Source organism: Meriones unguiculatus, chromosome 1 (assembly GCF_030254825.1).
Source record: "Meriones unguiculatus strain TT.TT164.6M chromosome 1, Bangor_MerUng_6.1, whole genome shotgun sequence".
NCBI lineage: Eukaryota > Metazoa > Chordata > Mammalia > Rodentia > Muridae > Meriones > Meriones unguiculatus.
Genome location: NC_083349.1, coordinates 81,821,598 through 81,848,448, shown reverse-complemented (window position 1 = coordinate 81,848,448; position 26,851 = coordinate 81,821,598). Strand labels below are relative to the sequence as shown.

Below are 26,851 nucleotides of genomic sequence, written 5' to 3'. Positions count from 1 at the left end.
GTAATATAGTAAGGAAAATGTTAGGTTTGCTGTTTAATAAATGTAAAATTACACATTATTGCTAAATAAAATTAGTGCTTTGTTTTAAGGTAAAAACATGGGTACAATTCTATACAATTGCTTCTTTAGTATTTCAGTTTTAGAAGCTGAGAGGATGTGAATCATGTCTAGATAACAAAGAGGAGAAAATTTAGTATCTTCAAAGGAAAGAAAATGAAAATATTTTTATAGTAACTGATGAACTGTTTTTTGAATTCTGTAATTCTTCATGTAGAAATGCAGTATAGATTTTTATGTCCCTTAATCAAGGGGATACAAATTGGAAAGGAAGAAGTCAAATTATCACTATTTGCAGATGATATGATAGTATACATGAGTGACCCCAAAAACTCTACCAGGGAACTCCTACAGCGGATTAACACCTTCAGCAAAGTGGCAGGATACAAAATTAACTCAAAAAAATCAGTAGTCTTCCTTGTATACAAAGGACAAAAGGGCCGAGAAAGAAATAAGGGAAACAACACCCTTCACAATAGCCACAAAGGACATAAAGTACCTTGGTGTAACCCTAACCAAGCAAGTCAAAGACTTGTATGAAAAAAATTTCTAGTCTCTGAAGAAAGAATTAGAAGAAGATATCAGAAGATGGAAAGATCTCCCATGCTCATGGCTTGGCAGGATTAATATAATAAAAATGGCCATCTTACCAAAAGCAATCTACAGATTTAATGCAATTCCCATCAAATTACCAACACAATTCTTTACAGACCAGGAAAGAAAAATTCTCACCTTCATATGGAACAACAAGAAACACAGAATAGCTAAAACAATTCTCTACAGTAAAAGATCTTCAGGAGGTATCTCCATCCCTGATCTCAAGCTGTACTATAGAGCAACAGTTATAAAAACTGCATGGTACTGGCATAGAAATAGACTGGTGGATCAATGGAATCGATTAGAAGACCCTGACATAAATCCACACACTTATGGACACCTGATTTTTGACAAAGATGCCAAAACCATTCAATGGAAAAAAGACAGCGTCTTCAACAAATGGTGCTGGTTTAACTGGAAGTCGGCATGTAGAAAAATGCAAATAGATCCATACTTATCACCCTGCACAAAACTAAAGTCCAAGTGGATCAAAGACCTCAACATAAAACTAGACACACTAAACCGCTTAGAGGAAAATATGGGGAATACCCATGAACTCCTCAGCACAGGAGACAACTTCCTGAACAGAACACCAACAGCACAGGCTCTAAGAGCAACAATCAATAAATGGGACCTCATGAAACTGAAAAGGTTCTGTAAAGCAAAGGATACTGTCCTCAGAACAAAACGACAGCCTACAGATTGGGAAAAGATCTTCACCAACCCTATATCTGACAGAGAGCTAAGATCCAGTATATATAAAGAACTAAAGAAGTTAAACAGCAAAAAAATCAAGTAATCCAATTAAAAAATGGGGAACAGAGCTAAACAGAGAATTCTCTGCAGAGGAAAATCGAATGGCAGAGAAACACTTAAAGAAATGCTCAACCTCATTAGCCATCAGGAAATTGCAAATCAAAACGACCCGAAGATCTCACCTTACACCCATCAGAATGGCTAAGATCAAAAACTCAAGAGACAACACATGCTGGAGAGGTTGTGGAGAAAAGGGAACCCTTCTCCACTGCTAGTGGGAATGTAAACTTGTACAACCACTCTGGAAAGCAATCTGGCGCTTTCTCAGACAACTAGGAATAGTACTTCCTCAAGATCCAGCTATACCACTCGTAGGCATACATCCAAAAGATTCTCAAGTACAGAATAAGGAATTTGCTCAACCATGTTTGTAGCAGCTGTATTTGTAATAGCCAGAACCTGGAAACAGGTTCCACAGTGCTGAAAGGACCAGTGTTCAGTACAAGACACCCCAAGACCAAGTTCACATCACAAAAAAATATTTATTAGCCCCAGAGTGACAAAGCGCAAGGAGTAAGTCAGGAGACAGAGGACCAGTGAAAAGGGGAAAGGAACAAGGGAGAAGGGTATTTGTCCTGGAGGAGGGTATCAAAAGATGCCCCTCAACTGAAGAATGGATACAGAAATTGTGGTGCATTTAAACAATGGAACACTACTCAGCAATTAAAAAAGAAATCATGAAGTTTGCAGGTAAATGGTGGGATCTGGAAAAGATCATCCTGAGTGAGCTATCCCAGAAGCAGAAAGATGCACACGGTATATACTCACTCATATAGACATATAATATAGGATAAACCTACTAAAATCTGTACACCTAAAGAAACTAATCAAGAGGGAGGACTCTTGCTAAAACGCTCAATCCCGATCCAGAAAGGCAAAGAGGCTGGTCATCAGAAGAAAGAGAGAAAAGGGAACAAGTCAGGAGCCTGACACAGAGGACCTCTGAAAAGCTCTTCCCTGTAGACTATCAATGTAGATACTGAGACTTTTGGGCAACCTTTGGGCAGAGTGCAGGGAATCTTAGGAAAGAAGTGGGAAACAGTAGGATCTGGAGAGGACAGGAACTCCATAAGGAGATTAACAGAAACAAAAAAATCTGAGCACAGGTGTCTTTCCTGAGACTGCTATTCCAACCAAGGACCATGCATGGAGATAACCTAAGACCCCTGTACAGATGTAGCCCATGGCAGTTCAGTATCCATGTGGGTTCCATTGTAATAGGAACAGGGACTGTTTCTGACATGAGCTGATTGGCCTGCTCTTTAATTACCTCCCCCTAAGGGGGAAGCAGCATTACCAGGCCACAGAAGAAGACAATGCAGCCACTCCTGATGAGACCTAATTGACTAGGATCAGAAGGAAGGAAAATATACCTGAATATTTTTCCTTCTTAATTGGAGTGTGATAATCCATCTTTTTATTATTATTATTTTTTTATCAGTTACATTTTGATAATCCATCTTTTAAACAGTTTTTTTTTTTAAACAAAAAACAAACCAAACAAACAAATCTTGAGATCATAAGGCTCTTGAGTCAAGCAGGCTCTCTCCAACTGAGCCTTGTCTCCATTTTCTAAGTTTTTTTGTTTCATTGAACTGAGAGGTTATGTCTCTTTTTTAATTTAATTTAATTTCTTTTATTATTAGATACAGTTTATTAACTCTTTATCCGAGCTGTATCCCGCTCCCTCATTCCCTTCCAGTCCCACCCTCTCTCCCAGCTTATGTCTCTTATCTTCAGAATTGTGATAGTGTTATCATAGTTGCTTATGATTGTTAATTATATTATTTATGAAGATGACTATTTTCTTGTTCTGGATGTACAGTCTTGTCAGGAATCATCTATGTGGGGATATTTTTTATGGAAGTGGTGCCAGGGGTTCCTAGAGATTTCTGTTCTAATTGGAGTCTACCTGTTCAGTGTTTTAGATCAGTAGATAGATGATAAGGTAACCTTAAATTCAAAGAGTAAGGCACAGAAATAATTAGCATAAAGAACAGGAATGGTGGTGAGAGAAGAGCACAATGCAAGAGGTTGGTTGTATTGGTTATATTTTCTTTGACTCAGAGAAAAACAGCCTTCATTGTGTCTATTTAATATGATTGATTTCAAGGTGCCAAAAAAAGCTCATGAAAACTTGTGGTGAAACACTTGTTAGTTCTACACAGTCCAAAGGGGAGAGCTGCAACAGATGTATACAGGCATATGGTAGTGTGGGGGGATAATAGAAATAAGAAACCCTGTTGTTTCCTCTGTTAACATAATTTACAGCTATCTGCTAAGCCTTTTACTCTAGTGAGCTACATAATCTAAGGAATGGATACCATCAAATTTACTTGAATAGCTGAGTTGGCACGCCTATTTTAGGATGACATTTCTTATACATTTATTCAGTTGGCTTCTTACCAGTAATGTTTTTGGTTATAGATCCTGTTCTACAGATGGAAAAATTTATGCTCAAAGTGATTTAGTGGCCCCCAATATTATATAATAGCTATTCACTAAGTTAGCTTTTTAAGATCTTTGACTCTATTATTTTTATTGTTTCAATTATTTTCTTGGTATATGAGACCTGAAGTAATATGTAAACATTACCACTTGGTAACCCATTAATAATTCTTTAACGAGAGTCTAATGAATACTTGAAGTTTATTTAAAATGTAAATTATTTTTAAAAATTTATTTAATATTTATTCACTCTGTATCCTAGCTTTAGCCCCGACCCTCATCTCCTCCTTGTCCCACCTATCCTCCCTCTTCTCCCCCTTCTTCCATAAGGTTCCCTTCACTCTTCTCAAAGCCTGGCTATGAGTCTTAGCATCCGTTTTGATACCTTTCTGGATAAAATGTTTCAGGACCCCCTGTGGACGGCTCTTCTCCTGTTCCCTGTCTTCTCCTACTTCAGATGTCTATCCTGTTTGCCCTTCTGAATGAGGATTGAACATCTTCCCTAGGGCCCTCCTTGTTGTTTAGCTTCTTTAGGACTATAGATTTTAGTACGTTTATCCTATATTATATGTCTAATATCCACTTTTAAGTGAGTATATACCATGTGTGTCTTTCTCCTCCTGGTCTACCTCACTCAGGATGATCTTTTCTGGTTCCATCCATTTGCCTGCACGTTTTATTATTTCCTTGTTAAATTGCTAAAATCTAAATTATAATCTATATATTAGAGTTGTAAAATTTGATCTTAATTTGTATTACTAATTGGGATCATTATTTTATGTAGTTTTGTTGTTAATATTTCTTGATCTTAATTTGTATTACTAATTGGGATCATTATTTTATGTAGTTTTGTTGTTAATATTTCTGATAGTCATCAAAACAGCTATTAACCCTTGTCATTTTTTTTTCAGAAGATGATATACAAAGATACACATGAATTTTGTTTTTTTTTTCTGGAAAACAGGAACTTCTAATTTCTCTCTCTTCAGTTTGTTAATTATTTTGTTCACTCTATAGTTCCATTGGTTGGACATTTGTAGGGATATAATTGACAGATTTAAAAAGTTATAAACTAATGATTAAATGAACACTCAGATTCCCCATTTAAGTGATGTCTTTATGTTAAAACACAAATCTACTTTCCAGAAAGTAACTGTAAAAGTATTTTATGCAAGATTTCATATGGGATATCTTAATGGTTGAATAATAAATTTTACCTCATAAACTGAAATTCTATAATACAGTAGCTTTCTCAGCTCAGTAGCATCTGGCCTATTCTCTTGAGAGCCAATATTTTCCAACTCATTAAGATCATGTCATTGTGTATGTCGTCAACATTGACTTAGCCAAGCTACCTTCACTTAAACAAATGCCAAACTATTAAATAGGTCTCCTGTGGAGTGAAGTCAAATATTCCTCTTACTTTACTTCTGTCATAGACGAGAGGAAGAAAATACGCATACTGTAACATTTAAACATCTGGTTTAAAAACCACATCATTCTAACTCTGAGCAAATTTACAGATTTGGTATTCTTCCCAGGTGTGCATATAAAAAGGATCTTGGAGTTACTGAATACTCTTTAACCACTTAGAAAGTTGACTGAGGGATAGTAAGATTTTTTTTTTCTCTCTTTTCAAACTACATTCTCTGCCCCAAATCTGAAAACACATTTTAAGTTTTCCAAGCTATATGTTCTTGAGTTATTTAAAAAAAAAAAAATTGCTGAATAGTGACATTGACCACGAATAGTTATTTATGTAATAATAATAATAATAACAATGAATTGAGTTATATTTATGTTCCAATGAAAACATAAGGATTTTTTCCCTTCTCCTCCTTCATCTTGGTTGTCTTTTTGACAGGGTCTTTTGTTATATCACCCAGGCTGGCCTCTATCTAATGTTCCTTTCTTACCTCTAGAGTACTTAGGTCACAGGTACTAGTTATGCTCAGCTAAAACTTCTTGATAGTTAAATTTAAGCCAAAAGATACTACCTTTAGCAAATCTCACAGAATGAATCTATCTATCTATCTATCTATCTATCTATCTATCTATCTATCTATCTATCTGTTGTTTTTGCATGTGTGGGGAGTATATAATCTACATGCATATATTCTATACATGTCAGCACATGGGTACACATATATGCAGACCTCGTAAAGGACTCCAAAGTGCCTTTCTCTGTCACTCTTCACCTTATTGAAACAAGGTGTCTCAGTGAACCCTAAGATTGGAGTTTTGGCTAGGCTGGCTCTCCAGTGGGTCGTGGAATCTGCTTCTCTCTGCAGTCTAAAGTTAAAAGCATGAACAGCCACGAGCAGCTTTTTGGTGGGATCCAAAGTCAAGTCTCATAATTTCAGAGTCTTTTCATTATCAAGCTTTCTAAATGTTAAAGTGTCTCTGTGTGTTGTATTAGTCACTTTGTTGTTGTTGTGACAAAGCACCATAGTTAAGAGTTACACAAGGGAGGTGAGAGTTCATCATGGTGGGATGCTTGACAAGTGGAAGGTACGGAGCCCAGATACAAAAGCTCACGTCTTGAACTCCACCTATGAAGCAAAGAGTGTGAACTGGCGATTTCCAGTGACATACTTCTCCAGCAAGGTTGTACACCAGTGCCTCCCAAACATCACCACCAGCTGCAGACCCAGGTTCTTATACCCTGGAGAACATTTCCCATTAAAATTATGATACATATGTGTAAACACACACATATATATATACACACACACACACGTATACACATTCATACTTTAAATGCTTTGAACATTGTGTTTCCCTTTGTCTGATCACTGAGAAGTCACTTATAGAACATGTAGTCATCATTAAGAAATGCTTATTAACAAATTAATAATTTATATAGGTCTTCAGCAAATTTGGATGTTAATAATGTGTGTAACTTAATTTCTTTTTAATTTTTTTTTAATTTTTTAAAAGTTCATTCACTTTGTATCTCAGGTATAGCTCACTCCCTCATTCCCTCCCAAACCCACCTTTTCTCCTTCATTTACTCCCATTCCCCTCACCAAGTCCACTGATAGGGGAGGTCCTCCTCCCATTCCCTCTGACCATAGATATCAGGTCTCATCAGGAGTGGCTACATTGTCTTTCTCTGTGGCCTGGTAAGGTTGCTCCTCCCTCAGGATGTTTTTATGCTGACACCATGCAGTTTTTATTACTATTGCTCTGTAGCTCAGCTGGAGGTCAGGGATGGAGATACATCCAGACATCTGTTGTTGTATATGATTGTTTTAGCAATTCTGTTTTTTTTTTTCCAATATGTATTTGAGAATTGTTCTTTCAAGATCTGTAAAGAATTGTGTTGATATTTTGATGGGAATTGCATTGAATCTGTAGATTGCTTTTGGCCGGGTGGACATTTTCACTATGTTAATCCTACCGATCCATGAACATGGGTGATCTTTCCTTCTTCTGATATCTTCTTCAGTTTCTTTCTTCAGAGATTTGAAGTTATTATTATTATTTTTTTTCATATAGGTCTTTCACTTGATTGGTTTCACTAAGGTACTAAGGTACTTCATGTTATTTGTGGCTATTGTGAAGGGTATTGTATCCCTAATTTCTTTCTTAGCCTGTTGTCTTTGGTATACAGGAGGGCTTCAGATTTTTTTTTTTTGAGTTAATTTTGTATCCAGTCACTTCGCTGAAGATGTTTATCAGCTGAAGTATTTCTCTGGTAGAATCTTCTCCTTCAGTTTGTTTATGTAGTATATTACATTGATGGATTTCCTTGTATTTCCTTGTATCCCTCTAGGCCTGGGATGAAGTGTATTTTGTCATGATGGATGATATCTTGTATGTGTCTTGGATTCTCTTTGCAAGTATTTTATTAAGTACTTTTGCATCAATGTTCATAAGAGAGATACATCTGAATTTCTCTTTCTTTTTTGGGTCTTTGTGTGGTTTAGGTACCAAGGTAACTGTGGCTTTAGAGAATGAGTTTGGTAAATTTTTTTGTTTGTTTGTTTATTTCTGTTTTGTGGAATAGTTTGAAGAGAATTGGAGTTAGCTCTTCTTTGAACATCTGGTAGAATTCTCTGCTGAAACCATCTGGTTCTGGGCTAATTTTGGATGATTTTTGATGACTGCTTCTATTTCCTTGGGGGATATAGGACTATTTAATCTAGTTACCTGATCTTGTTTTAATTTTGGTAAATGGAATCTATCAAGAAAATTGTCCATTTTATTTAGATTTTCAAATTTTGTGGCATTTAGGCTTTTATAGTTAAGACTTAATGATTGTTTGGATTTCCTCAGTATCTGTTGTTATGTCCCTCTTTTTGTTTTTGATTTTGCTGATTTGCATAGTTTCTGTCTTCCATTTAGCTAGTTTGGCTAAGGGTTTGTCTATCTTGTGGATTTTCTCAAAGAACCAGCTCGTGGTCTCATCTAATCTTTGGATTGTTTTCTTTGTTTCTAATTCATTGATTCCTGCCCTGAGTTGATTATTTCTAATCATCTACTCCTATTACGTGTGTCTGCTTCTTTTTTTCCCCAGGACTTTTAGGTGTGCTGTGACGTTGCTTGTATGAGATGTCTTAAACTTATTCTTATGCACTTTGTTCTTAGCACTGCTTTCATTGTTTGGGTAAATTGTTCCTTCATTTTTATTGAATTTTAGGAAGTTTCTCAGTTCTGTTTTTCATTTCTTCCCTGACCAACCTGTCATTGAGTAGAGAGTTGTTTAGTTTCCATGTGTATGTAGGGTTTTTGTTATGTCTCTTGTTGTTGAGGTCTAGTTTTAGGCCATGGTTGTCTAGAGGATACAAGGGATTATTTTGATCTTGTATTTTTGTGGCTTGTTTTGTGTCCGACTGTATTCTCAATTTTTGAGAAATTTTTGTGAGGTTCTGAAAACAAAGTATACTCTTGAGTTTAGGTGAAACGTTCTGTAGCCATCTATTAGGTCTATTTGATTTAGGACCTCTGTAAACTTCATTATTTCCCTATTTAGCTTCTGTGTAGGTCTGTCCCTTAGTGAGATTGGAGTGGTGAAGTCTCCCACTAATAAGGTGTTGGGATCAATGTGTAATTTGAGCTTTAATAATGTTTCATTTACAAATGCAGATGCTCTTGTATTTGGGGCATAGATATTCAGGGTTGTGATGTCTTCCTGGTGGATTTTTCCTTTGAGAATGAAGTGTCCCTCTTCGTCTTTTTGGATTAATTTTAGTTGAAAGTCAATTTTATTAGATGTTAGAATAGCTACCCCAGCTTGTAATGGTTCAGTTTGCTCAAAAACATTTTTCTATCCCTTTACTCTGAGGTTGTGTTTATTTTTGTTGCATAAGTGTATTTCTTGGATGCAGCAGAATGTTGGATCCTGTTTCTGCAACTATTCCTCTTGTCTGTGTCTCTTTATTGGATATTTGAGTACATTGATGTTGACAGACAATAGTGACCAATAAATGTTAGCTCCATTTATTGTAGAGTTAGTGGTGTTACTGTGTTTCAATGCTTTTTTTCTTTTAAATTTTTGTTGTGAAGTAATCTGTATACTATGCTTTCTTGGGTGTAGTTGATTTGGTTGGATTAGAGTTTTTCTTCTAGTATATTCTGTATGGCTGGGTTGCTGTGTAGATATTGTTTAAGTTTAGTTTTGTCGTGGAGTTTCTTGTTCTCACCACCTATGTTAATTGGCAGCTTTGCTGTGTAGAGTAGTCTGGGTTGGCATCTGTTGTCTTTTAGACTCTGCATGACATCTGCCCAGGCCCTACTGCTTTTAGTTTCTATTGAGAAGTCTGGTGTAATTTTGATAGGTCTACCTTTATATACTACTTAGCCTTTTCCCCTTGCTTTTAATATTTTTTCTTTATTCTGTATATTAAGTGTTTTGACCATTATGTGATGTGAGGAGTTTCTTTTTTTTCCTTTATTTTTATTAATTACAGTTTATTCACTTTGTATCCCCCCTGTAGCTCCCTCCTCCCCCCCTCCCAATCCCACTCTCCCTCCACCCACCTGTGCTCCTCCCCCAGTCCAGTGGGGGATAGAACGGAGGTCCTCTTCCCATTCCCTCTGATCCTAGTTTATCATGTTTCATCAGAAGTGTCTGCATTGTTTTCCTCTGTGGCCTGGTAAGGCTTCTCCCGCCTCAGAGGAAGGTGATCAAAGAACAGGCCAGTTCCTGTCAGAGACAATCCCTGTCCCTATTAATATGGAACCCACTTGGACACTGAACTGCCATGGGCTACCTTTTTGCAGGGTTTTCAGGCCATCTCCATGAGTGGTCCTTGGTTGGAGTATATTGGTCTCAGGAAAGACCCTTGTGCCCAAACTTTTTGGATCTGTTGCTCTCCTTGTGGAGCTCTTGTCCTCTCCAAGTCGTACCATCTCCCACTTCTTTCATAAGATTGCCTGCACTCTGCCCAAAGTTTGGTTCTGAGTCTCAGTATCTGCTTTGATACCCTGCTGGGTAGAGTCTTTCAGAGGCCCTGTGTGATAGGCTCCTGTCCTGTTCCCTGTTTTCTCCCTCTTCCTATGTCCATCCCGTTTGTCTTTCTGAGTGAGGATTGATCTCATCTTACCCACAGTCCTCCTTATTGCTTAGCTTCTTTAGGTGTACAGATTTTAGTAGGTTTATCCTATATTATATGTGTAATATCCACTTATATGTTATTATATACCCTGTGTGTCTTTCTGCTTCTGGGATAACTCACTCAGGATGATCTCCTAGATCCCATCATTTACCTGTAAATTTCATGATTGATTTTCTTGTTTTTTATTGCTGAGTAATATTCCATTGTGTAGATGTACCACAATTTCTGTATCCATTCTTCAACTGTGGGGGATCTGGGCTGTTTCCAGCTTCTTTTCTGGTCTAGTCTATTTGGTGTTCTGTAGGCCCCTTGTATGTTAATGGACATCTCTTTCTTTAAGTTGGGAAAATTTTCTGCTTTGATTTTCTTGAAACTTTTTTCTGGAGCTTGGAGCCTGAAATCTTCTTTTTTGTCTATTCCTATTAATCTTAGATTTCATCCTTTCATGGTGTCCTTGATTTCTTTGATGTTTTGTGTTTGGAAGTTTTCTCATTTTACTTTTCCTTTGAGAGATGTATCAGTTTCTGCAATTATATCTTTGTCAACCTGAGAGTCTCTCTTCCATGTGTTTTATTCTGTTAGCGACACTTACCTTTGTGGCTCCTGGTATTTTGCCCTATTTCTCCAGCTCTTGGGTTTTCTCTCTTTGTGTGTGTGTGTGTGTGTGCTTATTGATTTCAATTCTATTTTCATCTCTTGCACCATTTCCTTCATCTGTTTGCATGTGGATTTCTGTTTTTTCATGATGGCTTCTATTTTTTTTTTAAATTTTATTTATTTCCTCTCTTTATGCCACTACTTGTGCCTCTGTTTGGTTGTATTTGTATTTCTTTGAGAGCTTTGTTAGTTCTTCTTTAGGTGCCTCTAATAACTGGATGAGCATAAATTTGCTTTTCCTTGATTCGCAGGCCCCTATACAGCTTCCTTTGTTATCATGTGACAATGTCTTTCCCTCCTTTGCCTCTTCCTTACAGTCCTCCTTTCTTCCCCCTTCTTCTCATTCTCATCCTCCTTTTATCCTTTCTTTTCCCTCTTTCCCTTCTCCTTTCCCTTTTTTTCTTTTTCTCCTCACTTCTGCCTTCCCATTTCCTCCCCTTTCTTCCTTTCTGCTGACTTCTTTTTGTCAAAAATATTTTCTTTTGTGTGTCAGTCTCCTTTTTATAACAATAGTAAATAGTCAGTGTAAAAATTTTCCTGTACTGAAGACATGCTTGGAAGGATGGCTATAAGGTTTCTTATATTTCTTTTACCGTCTGCTCAAAGACAAGATGAGGCAGTTTTTGGCAGTCGCTCTGCTCACATCTGAGTGCAATCTTGAGGGCGTTTGCCTTCTTTTTCTCATAGATGCCTCTGGCTGGATTATTGCCCACTGCTTGCATGTCTCACACTAGTCTTCCACACGGTTTGAATGAGCATGTAGTAAAGCTTAGAAAGGGAAAAGTGGAAATTTTCCTTGCTTTTCAGTACATTCTGGGTTTTTTTGTGTTCTTTATTTCTAGTTGGCTGTCTTGTTAGATACTGACAGGCTGGATTATAGAATGGAGAATTAGGTGTGACCCATTTTGTTTCAAAGTTGAAGCAGTTTTACTCTGTGGAACTTGTTGTAGTACCTCTTCATGTCATTAGCAGTTTGCTTACATTTATTTATTCATTTATTTATATTTTATTGTTTTTATTGGAGCATTTTGAGGTTGTTTCTTCTTTTTGGTTAAGATTAAGAAACCTGAGTAATTGTTTCTTTAGTTCCCAATATGTTAAATATGAGTGTTGAATTGTCTCTATGAGTAAGCTCTAGACATAACTGTATTAGCTTTCCTTGGTAACAAAGTCCATCCTCTTGATTATCATTATTATATATTTGGAGGAGCTATATGTCATATAAAGAGAATGGTTTGGGTAATTCTGTAGATTGTTAAGCTTAATTTTATGGTTGCTTTATTCTGAAGATCTGAACAAGAATAAAATTGTCTGACTACCTGATCAGATAGCATGTTGGAGTGTAACCACTATATCCAGTCAACTCTGAATGTTTTTGAAGAGCTAGTTTATCAGCATAGATACTATGTTTTGAAAGTTGATCTTGAAAGTTCACAGAAAAACCGTAGAAATGTTCCTACTTACTGTAGAATTAGACACAAATTTCTCTTAAAAGCTTAGGATTATAGTAGTAGCCAGGAATGAAGTATAATTTAAGTGTATCAATTTGGGAAAATTATTAGGAGTAATTGAAGCAGCACATGTAATAGTAATAAAAACTGTAATGTAGCTGATGGTTGGGACAGGAACTTGCCAGCGTTAGTACAGTTTTCATTGGTCTGCCCATGTGATACCAAAGGTCAAGCTCCGGGCTGTTTCAAAACATTGTTTCATTGGGTGACTAATGTAAAAATTTAAGTAGAAATAATTCTGCCATTAGAAAGAGAAGAAAAGGGCTTCCTAGAAATTGGCTATGCAAGTCAAAAGTGTGTGTGTGTGTGTAAACTTCAAAGAAAAGGTTAATTTACGTATTTATTTTAGAAGTTTATTGCTAAATCAGGCAGATAGACAATTTTAATCTTATTCAGATCTTCAGAGTGACCAGCTTTTAAATTCATGATTCTATCCCAGAGAGCAGAAGCTGGCTCACACTGACATAGAGGGGATTAGGTTATCGCTATTAGTTATCACATTATCACATACACTGTGACTCTGGGTCCAAAATCATCATCTGAGAGGTTTTCATATGGGTTCAGATTGCATGAATTATGAGTCTGCTTTTTCAGTAATCGTACAATCTTTCAGTTATCTTGGACATAATGCCAGCAACTATCCACTTGTGGTCAGTTAGTCTATTGTTACGATTACTGAAAAATGAAATCTACTGCTTTGGTTTTGTAGTTTTTTTTTCCTTTTTTGTATATTGCACATTTAATAATTTATTAGTGTTCTTTCCTGTTTCACTAATTAACATTATGTAAGTTAGTGGCTGGCTCTTTGATTACCTCCCCCTGTGGGGTGCAGCCTTCCCAGGACACAGAGGAAGACAATGTAACCAGTCCTGATGAGACCTGATAGACTAGTGTCAGATGGAAGGGGAGGAGGTCCTCCCCATCAGTGGATTCTGGGAGGGCCATAGGGGGAGAAGAGGGAGGGAGGAGGCAAGGGAGGGAGCTATGGCCTAGATACAAAGTGAATAAATTATAATAAATAATAAATAAATTTTAAAAAGGAGTATGTAATTTGGACTGGAGAGATGGCTCCATAGTTAAGAGCACTGGGTGTTCTTCCAGAGGACCTGGGTTTAATTCCCCAGCACCCATATGGCAGCTCACAACTGTCTATTACTTCATTTTTAGGGATCTGATACTCTCACACAGACATACATGCAGGCAAAACATCAGTGCACATACAATTTTTTAAAAGATTATGTAATTACTATAAAGTTCTCAGTGTTTGCTATGTCCTGTTTCTGTCACTTTTAATCTTTCCAACAGGTATACTGCCAGGTATGAGTATGGGAAAATAACTTAATTTAAAGTGAATGTTTAAATGCATTGTGTATTTTTTCTTGTTTAAGTAGAACCTTTCGCAGTTTATATTGGAAGTGGCAAGAGAGGATTACTTATTCACCTGTGCACAGAGGGAATCATTTGGCAGCTTTTTGCCATCCAGTGAGATGCCAGCTTTGATTTTCTTGCAGAGGTCCTTGTGGGACTGAATGAATTCCCGTCTTTAGCATTTATTGTGCTGTGCATTTCAGCTTACCTCCCTAGCTCCACTTCTGCTTCATGAGGGTTCTTTTATCACACTAGCCTTAGTTTCAGTTGAAAAATATGAAAAAATGAGATCTCTTTACTACATATACTTTATTCTTGTTGATGTAAATGTTCTCAGTAGGTTTTTCAGCATCCATTTTTCTTTTGTTCTGTCAGACTTTTACATTTGTTTTAGAGAATTCATCTTTTGCAATGTGAAACAATCATCCAACTCCTTCATTCATATGATTCCCTGCATTCTGCCCAAGGTTTGGTTATGAGTCTCAGCATCTGCTTTGATACACTGCTAGGTAGAGTCTTTCAGAGGCCCTCTGTGGTAGGCTCCTGTCCTGTTTCTTGTTTTCTCCTACTTCCAATGTCCATCCCATTTGTCTTTCTAAGTGAGGATTGATCATCTTACCCCAGGTTCTCCTTCTTGTTTATCTTCTTTAGGTGTACAGATTTTCGTATGTGTATCCTATGTTTATCCTATAAGTGGATCTAGTATCCACTTATGAGTGAGTATATACTGTGTGTGTCTTTCTGCTTCTAGGATACCTCACTCAGGATGATCTTTTCTAGATCCCACCATTTGCCTACAAATTTCATGATTTCCTTGTTTTTAATTTCTGAGTAGTATTCCATTGCGTAAATGCACTACAATTTCTGTATCTATTCCTCCGTTGAGGGACATCTGGGTTGTTTCCAGGTTTTGGCTACTATGAATAAAGCTGCTGTGAACATGGCTGAACAAATGTTCTTGTTGTGTACTTGAGCATATTTTGTATAAATGCCTAGGAGTAGTGTAGCTGGATCTTGAGGAATTACTATTCCTAATTGTCTGAGAAAGCGCCAGATTGATTTCCAGAGTGGTTGTACAAATTTTCAAATGTTAGTTTCTTAAAGAGTCTTTTATATATTGTAAATATTGTGGGATCTAGAAAAGATCATACCTAAGTGAGGTATCCCAGGAGTAGAAAGACACACAGGGTATATACTCACTTTTAAGTGGATACTAGACCTAAAAGGTGGGAGAAACATACTAAAATCTGTACACCTAAAGAAGCTAAACAAGAAGGAGAACCTGGGGTAAGATGATCAATCCTTACTTAGAAAGATAAATGGGATGGACATTGGAAGTAGGAGAAAACAAGAAACAGGACAGGAGCCTACCTTAGAGGGCCTCTGAAAAACTATACCTAGCAGTGTATTAAAGCCGATGCTGAGACTCATAACCAAATCTTGGGCAGAATACAGGAAATCATATGAATGAAGGAGTTAGTAAGACCTGGAGAGGATAGGAGCTCCACAAGGACCAAATATATCTGGATATAGGGGTCTTTTCTGAGACTGATTCTCCAACCAAGGACCATGCATGGATATGACCTAGAACCTCTGCTCAGATATAGCCTATGGCAGCTCAGTATCCAAGTGGGTACCCTAGTAATGGGAACAAGGACTGTCTCTGACATCAACTCAGTGTCTGCTCTTTGACCCCCCCCCCCCCGGAAGGGGCAGCCTTGCTAGGCCACAGAGGAAAACATTGAACATTGCAGCCAGTCCTGATGAGACCTGATAAGCTATGGTCAGATGGAAGTGGAAGAGGACCTCCCCATCAGTGTACATAGAGAGGGGCAGGGAGGAGATGATAGAGGGAGGGTAGGACTGATAGGGAATGAGGGAGGGGGCTACAGCTGGGATACAAAGTAAATAAATTGTAATTAATATAAAAATAAAAATTTAATTTAAAAAAATGGAAGAAAGAAATATATTCTATGAGTTTTGGCTTTATGCCTTACTTGTTCCTTAGTTGCTAGTATTTCTTCCTAATCACATGGTATTTACTTTAGATTACTTTAGATGATAGAGAGAGAGCGAGCGAGCGAGAGAGATTGTGTATGTTTCATAGTGTCGTTAGTTAACTAATTTTAATAATTTTAAAATAGTATGTCTTTTGTTTTTCCTCCTCTACCCATGGTACCATTTTTGCTATAGAAGATAGGAAGTTGGAGATCTGTGTGAGTAAATGTACAAAGTTACCAATTAAAATTAAATTGTAGGTAGTAATTGTTGGCAATATAATCCAGAAATTTAACTTACAGTGGCAGATTGTTAAAGGTAGAATTGCTATTTGCTTTCTTGTGTCTCCAGTCCTTAAGACTGTCATCCTTACTCTTGGGATTTCTCTCGAAGGCCTTAGAGGCTGACAATAACAGTAACCCTTGGGTAGGAGTTTCTGTAGTAGTAGAGTCAGGCAGCATAGGCCATGAATGGAAGGACACAAGCAGACTCTGAAGAGACACGCCCTCTCTGCTCACTGTGTCCTTCTATAGGCTGTATTTCACTTCTCTTCCCTTTAGCAGCCACAGAAACGCAACACATTGTGCAGTGTTTCTGCCTAGGGTGGTTTCTCAATACCCAAGTGTTTTATTGGGTACTTTTCTTAGAAGGATCTTCTGTTTTCTAAGTACCAGATTTCCAGGCTCCAAGAAGAAAAGCAGTTGTTCAGCATAAACTATATTTTTATTGGTATAAAATGTAGGCAGAGTCAGTTAGTCTAGTCAGTCAAAATGGAAGCAAATGAAGTTCCCAGATGCTGCCATCCAAGAGACAACTCCCAGGCAAGTGCTTCTAAGAATAGCATTCTTAGGGTGTTGTAATTTAAGATAGCACTTCTGTGTAGTTTTTACTCCTTCTTCCTCCTTCCCTCATCCTGCCAGCATGCTTTCTTTCTCTCATTTCCCCTCAGCCCCTCCCCTCAGCCAACTCATGAACTTCTTCAAGAATTCTCCTTTCTACCTTCTATCCTGCTGTAGCTGTGATGGGATTACAGATATGCTCTGCCCTTCTGGTTTTATGTAGGCTTATGGGGATTTGCGCTCTAGTTGACATAGTTGTGTGTTAAGTGCTTTTACCTACTGTGCTAAATCACCAGGCCTTATTTTTATATAGTTCTTAGAAGGACTCCCCTTCCCCTTCCCACATTATCTGCTTTTTCTAGTTGGGGACAGGGTGAATAGTTTTATATAGATGCTTTGAAAAGAGTTAAAATTCAAATTAGTAACCAAGAAACGGAAACAGGTGTTGAGTAGACAGCTTTTTATTATTTCAAAGCATTTTAAAAAATGTCCTTCAGGGAGTTTGAATGACTTATGAAACAGATCATGTGCCATACTTGGGTCTCTCATGGAAATTAGCCATAGTGATCTACTTTCTGCTCTTAAGCTCATCTCTGCTTCAGATTTTTATTATTTATTTTTATTTTGCTCGTCATGTATTTTTCTCTGTTGGCATATTTTCACTTACCTCTTTCCTTCCTTCCTTCCTTCCTTCCTTCCTTCCTGCCTGCCTGCCTGCCTGCCTGCCTGCCTTCCTTCCTGCCTTCCTTCCTGCCTTCCTTCCTTCCTTCCTGCCTTCCTGCCTTCCTGCCTTCCTGCCTTCCTGCCTTCCTGCCTTCCTGCCTTCCTGCCTTCCTGCCTTCCTGCCTTCCTGCCTTCCTGCCTTCCTGCCTTCCTGCCTTCCTGCCTTCCTGCCTTCCTGCCTTCCTGCCTCCCTGCCTTCTCCCTCCCTCCCTCCCTCCCTCCCTCCCTCCCTCCCTCCCTTCCTTCCTTCCTTCCTTCCTTCCTTCCTTTCTCTCTTACTTTTTCTCCCCCCCCTTTTTTTGAGCTGGGGTATTGCTCTGTAGTCCTGGCTGCCCTGATAGTGTTCTGTTTACAATCCAAGCTGATCTCAAATCCAGAGCAACCCTCCTGCTTTAGGCTCTGAATGCTAGGTTATATGTCATGCCTAACCTTACTTAACCTTTCTAGGTCAATGTACACTTCCTGCCTCACTACTTTCTCCTCCTGTGTCCCATAGGTAAACTATCTGTGAGGTCAATTTCAGTTCTGTTGTACTCGTTTTTTATTTCTTTGTCTTAGGAGTTCATTCTTATACAAAATATGAATGAAGGAATGAATAAAATAAGTATTTAGATGGAGAGGAGGATTAGGGCCTAAGGAAAACATAAAAATGAGAGAGTAAAGTTTGTATGGCATTTAAAAAATTAATTGTCTTTCTGCTTCTGGGATAGCTCACTCAGGATGATCCTTTCCAGTTCCCACCATTTACCTGCAAATTTCATGATTTCCTTGTTTTTCATTGTTAAGTAATATTCCATTGTGTAGATGTACCACAATTTCTATATCCATTCCTCAACTGAGGGGCATCTGGGTTGTTTCCAGCTTTTGGCTATTACAAATAAAGCTGCTACAAACATGGTTGAGCAAATGTCCTTATTGTTTACTTGAGCCTCTTTTGGATGTATGCCTAGGAGTGGTATGGCTGGATCTTGAGGAAGCGCTATTCCTAGTTGTCTGAGAAAGCACCAGATTGATTTCCAGAGTGGTTGTACCAGTTTACATTCCCACCAGCAGTGGAGGAGGGTTTCCCTTTCTTCACAACCTCTCCAGCATGTGTTGTCACTTGAGTTTTTCATCTTGGCCATTCTGATGGGTGTAAGGTGAAATCTCAAGGTTGTTTTGATTTGCATTTCCCTGATGGCTAATGAGGTTGAACATTTCTTTAAGTGTTTCTCTGCCATTCGATATTCCTCTATTGAGAATTCTGTTTAGCTCTGTTCCCCATTTTTTAATTGGATTACTTGGTTTGCTGCTTTTCAGCTTCTTTAGTTCTTTATATATATTGGATATTAGCTCTCTGTCAGATAGAGGGTTGGTGAAGATTCTTTCCTAATCTGTAGGCATTTGTTTCACTCATAGACATATAATATAGGATAAACCTAGTAAAATCTCTATACCTAAAGAAACTAATCAAGAGGGAGGACTCTGACTAAAATGCTCAATCCCCATCCTCAAAGGCAAAGAGGATGAACATCAGAAGAAGAAGAAAACAGGAAACAAGTTAGGAAACTGCCACAGAGGGCTTCTGAAAGGCTCTGCCCTGCAGACTATCAAAGCAGATGCTGAGACTTATGGCCAACTGTTAGGCAGTGTGCATGGAATCTTATGAAAGAAGTCAGAAGTAGTAAAATCTGGAGAGGACAGGAGGTCCACAAGGATAGCAACAAAACCAAAAAATCTGAGCACAGGGGTCTTTCCAGAGACTCATACTCCAACCAAGTACCTTGCATGGAGATAACCTAGAAGCCCTGCACAGATGTAGCCCATGGCAGCTCAGGTTCCAAATTGGTCTTATAGTAACGGGAACAGGGACTGCCTCTGACATGAACTAATTGGCTTGCTCTTTGATCACCTCCCCCTGAGGGGGAGCAACCTTACCAGGTCACAGAAGATGACAATGCAGTCAGTCCTGATGAGATCTGATAGACTAGGATCAGAAGGAAGGAGAGGAGGACCTCCCCTATCAGTGGACTTGGGAAGGGGCATGCATGAAGAAGGGGGAGGGAAGGTGGGATTAGTAGGGGAGGAGGGAGGAGTTTATGGGGGAATACAAAGTGAATAATGTGTAATTAACAAAAGTTAAAAAAAATAAAAGAAAATAATTGTCTGGTATCTTATCCCCTATCCACATGTGGTTTACTTATTGTGTGGCTAGTCTGAATTGGGGAAAAATAAAATAAAATAAAACAAAAACCATGAAATTGAAGCCTTCATACAGTCTATGGGCAAAAAATAAACAAAACGAGATCTTCAGGTTTTTGTCTTTACATTTTATCCATTCAATGAAAATGTTTTAGATGTTTCTGGGTTAATATAATGTTAATGATTTTACCTATCTTTAATACCATGTGATACAAATTTCTAAATTATGTAGGTAGCTCCAGTTCAAGAAAGTGAAGTGATGATATTCTACACACTGTTAAGTTCAAGAGCTTAAACTTCAGGCCGTTACTAAGCAGGTTGGGTGAATTTGTTACTTTCTATCACTGACAAAATCCCTGCCATAGATAAGTTTAGGGAGGATATACTGTGGCCATGGTTTGAGAAACATTTCACAAGTTCATTATTTTGGGGAAGGCCCAGTGGTTGGTGACACTGTGTGACACTAGGAACATGGGTTGGGAGCTGTTCAGTCCTGGCAGACTGGGAAGCAGAGTCCAGTTGGAGCAGGAGTTGGGATGGCTTCAGAAGATTTGCCGCTGACTCCCTTCTTGAACCAGCTGCCCCACCTTCTAACATAGCCTCCTAAATAACAGCCATCTTAGGATAGGTGTTTAAAGCATAAAACTGTGGGAGGCTTTAGAGTCAGAATGTAACAATGAGTGAAGATGACACAGGAGCTTTTCTTTCATACTCTCTTGCAACTAACTTTGTGGAAAAAGTAGTTAACTTGCTGTCCCAGTCTGGCCAATACTTATGATAGTCTACAAGTTAATGGTGTCTTTTGGCATTTACAACTGCCAAGGAGTTACAAAAACACAGTAATAATGATAACAACAACAACAACAGCAACAATAATAATAACAACAACAACAACTTTACAGAGACCATATGTCACCTATGAAGCCTAAAATATTTACTGTCTCTAGGCAGAAAAAGTTTGCTGACTTGTAGTTCAAATTAATCTCCACTGCTTTCTCCCAGTTAATAACCCTGGGTGTGACCAAAAGAACATTAACTCTATGTAATGAAATCTGTATTTAGTAGTCATCTACCTTATTATTGAGCTATGTGGATTATGTATCTAGAGACCATTTCATTAGTCGACAATATTAGGTACCTCCTGTGGATTAGGCACGTATGTGTTTGGAGTGTCCTTTCAGTATGGCAGTCATCTATTAGGTGGCCTCTGAAGTTAAAAAATGTCAAAGTGTATTTTGATTCCTAAATAGTGCAGAATCAATTAGCTGATGAGTAGAGGGTGACTGGTGTGTAGCAGTTCAAGGCTTGCTGTTAGTTTGCTAAGAGCAGCTTGGATGAGTGACTTCTTTATTCCATTCTTCACTAAAGGAGGGCACTGCCATGTGCTCCCAGCCAGAGTCTCTTATCCAGGGTTCTTGGTTTGGTTGATCATAACCTTCTCCATATAGCTCTCACCACCACCGCAGTTCTCATCATGTTGACTGCTTACAACCTGCAAAACATTAAAGAGACAGTAGCCTATTTGTAACATTAAGATGATTCTTTCAGCATAAATGATAAGAAAATTTGTAGGCCATGATGTGGTGATTCTTTTCATTCGGGCACTGTAATAACTTTAAGGATTTCAGGGAGTAAGTGTCCTCCATGATGTTGACAAAAGGAACAGTGCTTGCTATTTTCTTATTGTATTTACTTTGTAAAAAAACTTTTTTTGATTCTTTGTGAATTTCAGATCATGTACCCCAATCCTACTCATCTTCCCATATCTGCTCTCTACCCTTGCAACCTGCCTCTTAAAATGAAGACACCTCCCCAATTTGCCACCTCCCCCCCCAAAAAAAAAAAACCCACAACATTTTGCCATGTTAAGCTGTGGTATTTCTCAGTATACCCTTTTACCTAAACATTTTAAATGTTTATTGCATTGAGTTACTGGTCTGGTTCGAATCCTCTGCTTTGTGCTATACTATCAATACTAGATCCAAACTGGGATTCCTCTCAGATATCCTGTTGTTGCCTTGGGTCATACTGATCCTGCAGCTTTGGTTTTGCAGGAATTGCCCCTTTACATGCTCCAGCCGTCATAGATGGTGTAGATATTGGGGTGGGCCAACTCAAAGCTGTGGATCTGCACTGGGGTGGTAACTGATTGGTCAGTCTGCCCGCTCTCCCTCGCTCATGTCATCAGGGCCAGCTCTCTAACATTGCCTTTACAGGGGATTGGTTCCAGCTCACCAAAATGCTGCAGCTGACAAGGGGTTGGGCCATCTCTCCCACTCACAGGTTCTCAGCCTTCTTTTCCACTCTGCTCAGGCAAGGGGTGGGGTCAGCTCTGCACCATCCTGGGACATCTGCATGGCCTTTGGTGATAACATGGGCCATGAACATTGACGTTGGCCCCTGCTGCTGCAGGGCCCTGTGATCCTCCACTGCAGCACAGGCCAGGACTTCACCATGGCCTTAGGTGGCAGTGCAAACTACTTATATCAGGCTGTTCTACACTACCCTCTTGCCTCCAGTTCCACCTCTCTGTATTGTGCAAACATTGTTTTGATTCTCTTTCTCTCCATCTCTCTCTCATTTCCTTGCTCATCGTAGTAGCTCCCAGGCTTCTGGGTGTCTTCTGCTGTGCCTGTGCCACATGGCAGTGGGTGGGGGCAGGGGCCCTCAGGTTGTCTGGGCATGCCACACAGGAGGGGCCTCCTCCCATGTGTGCTATACCCCACTCACACTGTGTGGCAGTGCACAGGGTTGCATATTTCTATTATTTTATAGTCAACACCTCAAGATATAATCAACCCTCTGCAGCCTCCTCACCACCTATGCCTCTGCTGTATTTCATTGCTTATGGCTTCTAAGGCATGCTGCTTAATTTCTCAAAATTTTTTGTCTCTTCATGGCAAATATGGGTAGAAGTATTTTTGGGTCATTTAATTTATCATGGTAATTTCATTAATAGCAGTAACACAGTCTCTTGGCCTGTTTTATAATTTTATGTAAGACAAGAGTTTTTTAATTGTATAAAGAAATATGAGGCATTTGGTTGATGTAACAGATAACCAATGGTATTTTTAAAAAGTAGAATGGAATCTTATTACAGTTATTAAACTTCATTGTATTATTTGTTTTTATGTGTTTTTAACACATTATATTATTATGTGGTTTTTTAACACCTTTTCTCCACAGAAGCTTTTGTATACTTTTCTTATAGTAACTACTCCCATATTTATCCTAAGTTGCTATCTAATTCCTTAAATGTTTCCAATTTCATTTGAATGGTTTGTGGACTTTCTGTTTACATTTATCCAAATTCTATATTAGTCAAAGAGCTTTTACAATCTACTGCAAACATGGTCTTTTTGCAGTTATTAAGAGTTCATGATTATGTATCAGTCATTTATTCTAGGTAATTTTTGTTTGTATAAGGAAGCTTTACAGTTACAAAGATTTTTTTATAGTGTATTAGAAAAAATATATTCTGCATAATTAAAAAGTGGATGGGGGAGGGGCATAGGAGAAGAAGCAGGAGAATGGGAGTTCGAAGGGGTGGGGGAGGGTGCTACAGCTGGGATACAATGTAATAAGCTAATTAATAAAAATAAAGATTAAAAAATTAATCAATATTGTTTTACAGTATGAAAATTAGATTGTGTCTACTTTCTTGGCGCTGTGCACCACTGCCACCTGCTTACCTCATTAAGTAAAAGACAATACAGATGCTACGTGGATGAAGTAATCATAAGTTATCTGCACAGAGAACTGAAGTTTGTAAAACTACTCCAGATCATAAGACCTTCTATTTTATAATGTACACTTGTGGAGTGGAATAGAGATGCATTTAGAAACTTAGCAAAGTAACTTTAAGCATTAAATGAAGTATTTGTATTTCTTTGTATTTTGGACACAGTTAAAGAATGTTTCATTTTTTTTTTAAAATTCTCTTTATTGTGAAATATAGTGACGGTTTTGTACCACTTTTGCACCTGTGCAGTGCAAGCTGTCCAGTGAACACATTGTGCTCCTCAAATTGTTTCCTAAATAGGTTAGGTTTCTGTTTGATGACTGGTCTGTTGTCGTCTTTGCTCGGAGAAGCTTATTGCAGTGAGGAACAGCCAGACTCACAATAAGTCAAAGCACTCAGCAACTGCTGAGAACTCAGCAGTTCCAGTTCTCAGCTGGACTGCTTGTGTTAAAAGGGAATGGTCATAGTCTATAACTAGCAAAACTTAGTGGTTTTTTGTTTGTTTGCTTGTTTTAGCTCATTCACAACTGTGTTACAAAGTATTTGACATTTTAGTTTTAGGTCTAAACCTTCTAACAAATGTCACGTGATTTGTAGTGTGCTGTATCAAGAGCCCTCATAGGAATACTTGGAATAAAAAGGACGTTTTGGGGTCCGTGAGGTTGTGTGGGCTTGAACGTGATTTTTATTTGATATATGAGCTGTGACATAACTCTTGCATGACCAAGATGTGTTTGTAAGTGCTATACTATGCAGATGGGTTTTTTTCTGAAACAAAGCCAAAAATAAAATCTTGAGTGTGTTCACTTACTGGGAAAAGAATACTTCATAGAAACATATGGAAACATTTTTACATTCTATTTCATTAAATGAGCCTTTTACTTTCTAAGTATTTTTATGATTGTTCAAGTTAATATGTCATTTACTTCATATTTTCCGAGTTTAGTTAGACATGGGAAGTCTCACATGGGAAGTACTGAGATGTTGGGAAACAACCAGCCTACATTGAGGAGCGCATGTTTTAGAACTGGAGTAGATGGTTATGAAAAGTTAGGATTGGATGGCTTACATTCTTTAGCTATTAATCATAGAGCAGACATATATAATTCTTTTAATGTTATGGTGGGTCTCATGAGACTTTGTATAGTGTGGTTATTTTCTTTTTACTCAAATTATAAAAATCACAGAACAACATTAATGGAACTAATGTAAAGAAAAAACATAAGAACAACATGACTGTTTTTACTTTTTCTCTCCTTTAATTTCCTGCCTTTATATATAAATGTTATGTGGTTTTTATTTACTGTATATCATTGCTTTTCATAATGTTATATTTTAATTTTTTTTTTCTTTTTTGGAGGTCACCTACCTCTCCCATTATCTTTCTCACTGTTGACAGGCATACAAAGACATTTTTCTCATACTTTTTTTAAGTCTTTTTCCAGCTCTCATTGTATTTTCCTATTCTGTCATGAAGAAATGATCTAGAATGATGCATATATTGTCTTTTCACTTCATGCTACTATTGAGTATTTCATGTTTCTTTTCTTCTTTGTTTTCATCTGTAACACATATGGAACTTTTTTTCTTGTTTTATGGCCTACTTTCCTTTGTCTTGTGTCCTTGATGGAGAAGGGAGCACTTTGAGCAGTTTTCTCTGTAGCTTCAGGTATCATTATTGACAATTGCTTTATTTGTGTGTCCCAAAACTCTTTGTATAAACTGGGAAAATCTTTCAGATGTGACAAGGAATCTAAAGTACATTGTGTTAAAGTGAAATACCTTATCCTGTAATTGTGGCTAATCATATTGTTTTTCATCATTTACCTGTTTTCATACCCAAAACATCTAAGAAATTATGCAGCCTCTCTTAGCTACATCTTGCATTATATCTTCTTCCTTTATCTTCCTGGCTCTGGACCTCTACTTGTGTTAGCATACTTTTCCTTTTATTTGAGACTTTAGTAATGCATCTGAGTACACTTTCCAGCCTCCACTGCAGCCTTAGGAATTCTAACGGAATTTTGATTATGTTCTTCAGTGTGGTTCTCCTCTATGTGCAAGATGAAATTGGAATGTCTCTCAGTGTCTCTCTATTGTCCTTTCATGACTTTCTCTTAGACTCATCCTGGAAACTTTGTTCCTTCAGCCCATTCTTTGTATATTTGAGTAACTATACTAATTATAGTGTCCCAGACAATGTCCTTGATGTTGAAACATGATTATATCAGTCTGAAATTCATTCCTGTCCTCACAACCCATTATTATTACTTGCTCAATTTCTTTTCTCTTTTGAAAGATTTGAAGCTCTGTGGTCTTCAGTCTGATTTGGATGTCCTTAGGCTCTGAGAATAGACTCTTTCTATATGCCAAGTGGTGTATGAGATTGAAATATTTTAATAGAACTAAGTAACATTCTGTTATTAGATAAAACATTTTTTGTGTCTCCTTTTGTGTCAGTACTTAAAAATATATACCTTTTGAAAAAAATTCTAATAATGGAAATACTGGGAAATGACAGTTTCTGTGATATCTGGGCATTGTTTTTTTAATTATTAATTGTTAATACAACCTTATTCAAAGAATAGTAAGAGGGGTTTCTCAATTTGCCATCCTTTTTTTTAAATTAAATTTTATTTTTTATTATTTTTTACATTTTATTAACTCTGTATCCCAGCTGTGTCCCGTTCCCTTATTCCCTCCCAACCCCATCCTCCCTCCCTCATCTCCTCCCTGTCCCTTTCCAAGTCCACGGATTGGGGAGGATCTCCTCCCTTTCTTCTGACCCTGTTTTATCAGGTATCTTCAGGACTGGCTGCAGCGTCCTCCTCTGTGGCCTAACAGGACTGTTTTTCCCTTGGAGGGTGGGGAGGTTCCTGTCCCTGTCAAAATAGTTCCTGTCAAAAATAGTCCCTGTTCCCCTTACGATGGGAAACCAATTGGTTACTGAGCTACCACGGGCTTCATCCCAGCAAAGGTTCTAGGTTATATCCATACATGGTCCTTGGTGGAGGGTCAGTCTCAGAAAAGACCTTGTGCCCAGATATATTTGGTCCTTGTGGAGCTCCTATCCTTTCCACGTCATACTAACTCCCCTTCTGCTGAAGGTTTGGTTATGAGTCTTAGTATCTGTTTTGAAACACTGCTAGGTAGAGTCTTTCAGATGCCTTCTGCTGTAGACTCCTGTCATACGTCCAGTGCACATCCCATTTGTCTTTCTAAGTGAGGATTGATCATCTTACCCCATGTCCGCTTTCTTGTTTATCTTCTTTAGGTGTATAGATTTCATTATGTTTATCATATCTTGTAGGTCTATATAAGCGAGTATATACCATGTTTGTCTTTCTTCCT

The 26,851-nt window shown here is 38.0% G+C and overlaps 1 protein-coding gene across 6 annotated transcripts in view; it reads left to right on the top strand.

The window, feature by feature from the left end:
- Vps13b (vacuolar protein sorting 13 homolog B) overlaps window positions 1-26,851 on the top strand; it is a 641,091-nt gene that overhangs the window by 99,400 nt on the left and 514,840 nt on the right. Inside the window, exon 18 of one of the 6 annotated variants that reach the window (XM_060392881.1) lies at window positions 23,393-24,582. The exons of the other annotated variants lie outside the window; for them this stretch is intronic. Within the exon in view, the coding sequence (XP_060248864.1) occupies window positions 23,393-23,397 (5 nt within the window). The 3' untranslated portion in view covers window positions 23,398-24,582. Of the gene's footprint in view, window positions 1-23,392; window positions 24,583-26,851 lie in introns of those variants that run through there. 6 annotated transcript variants of the gene reach the window in all.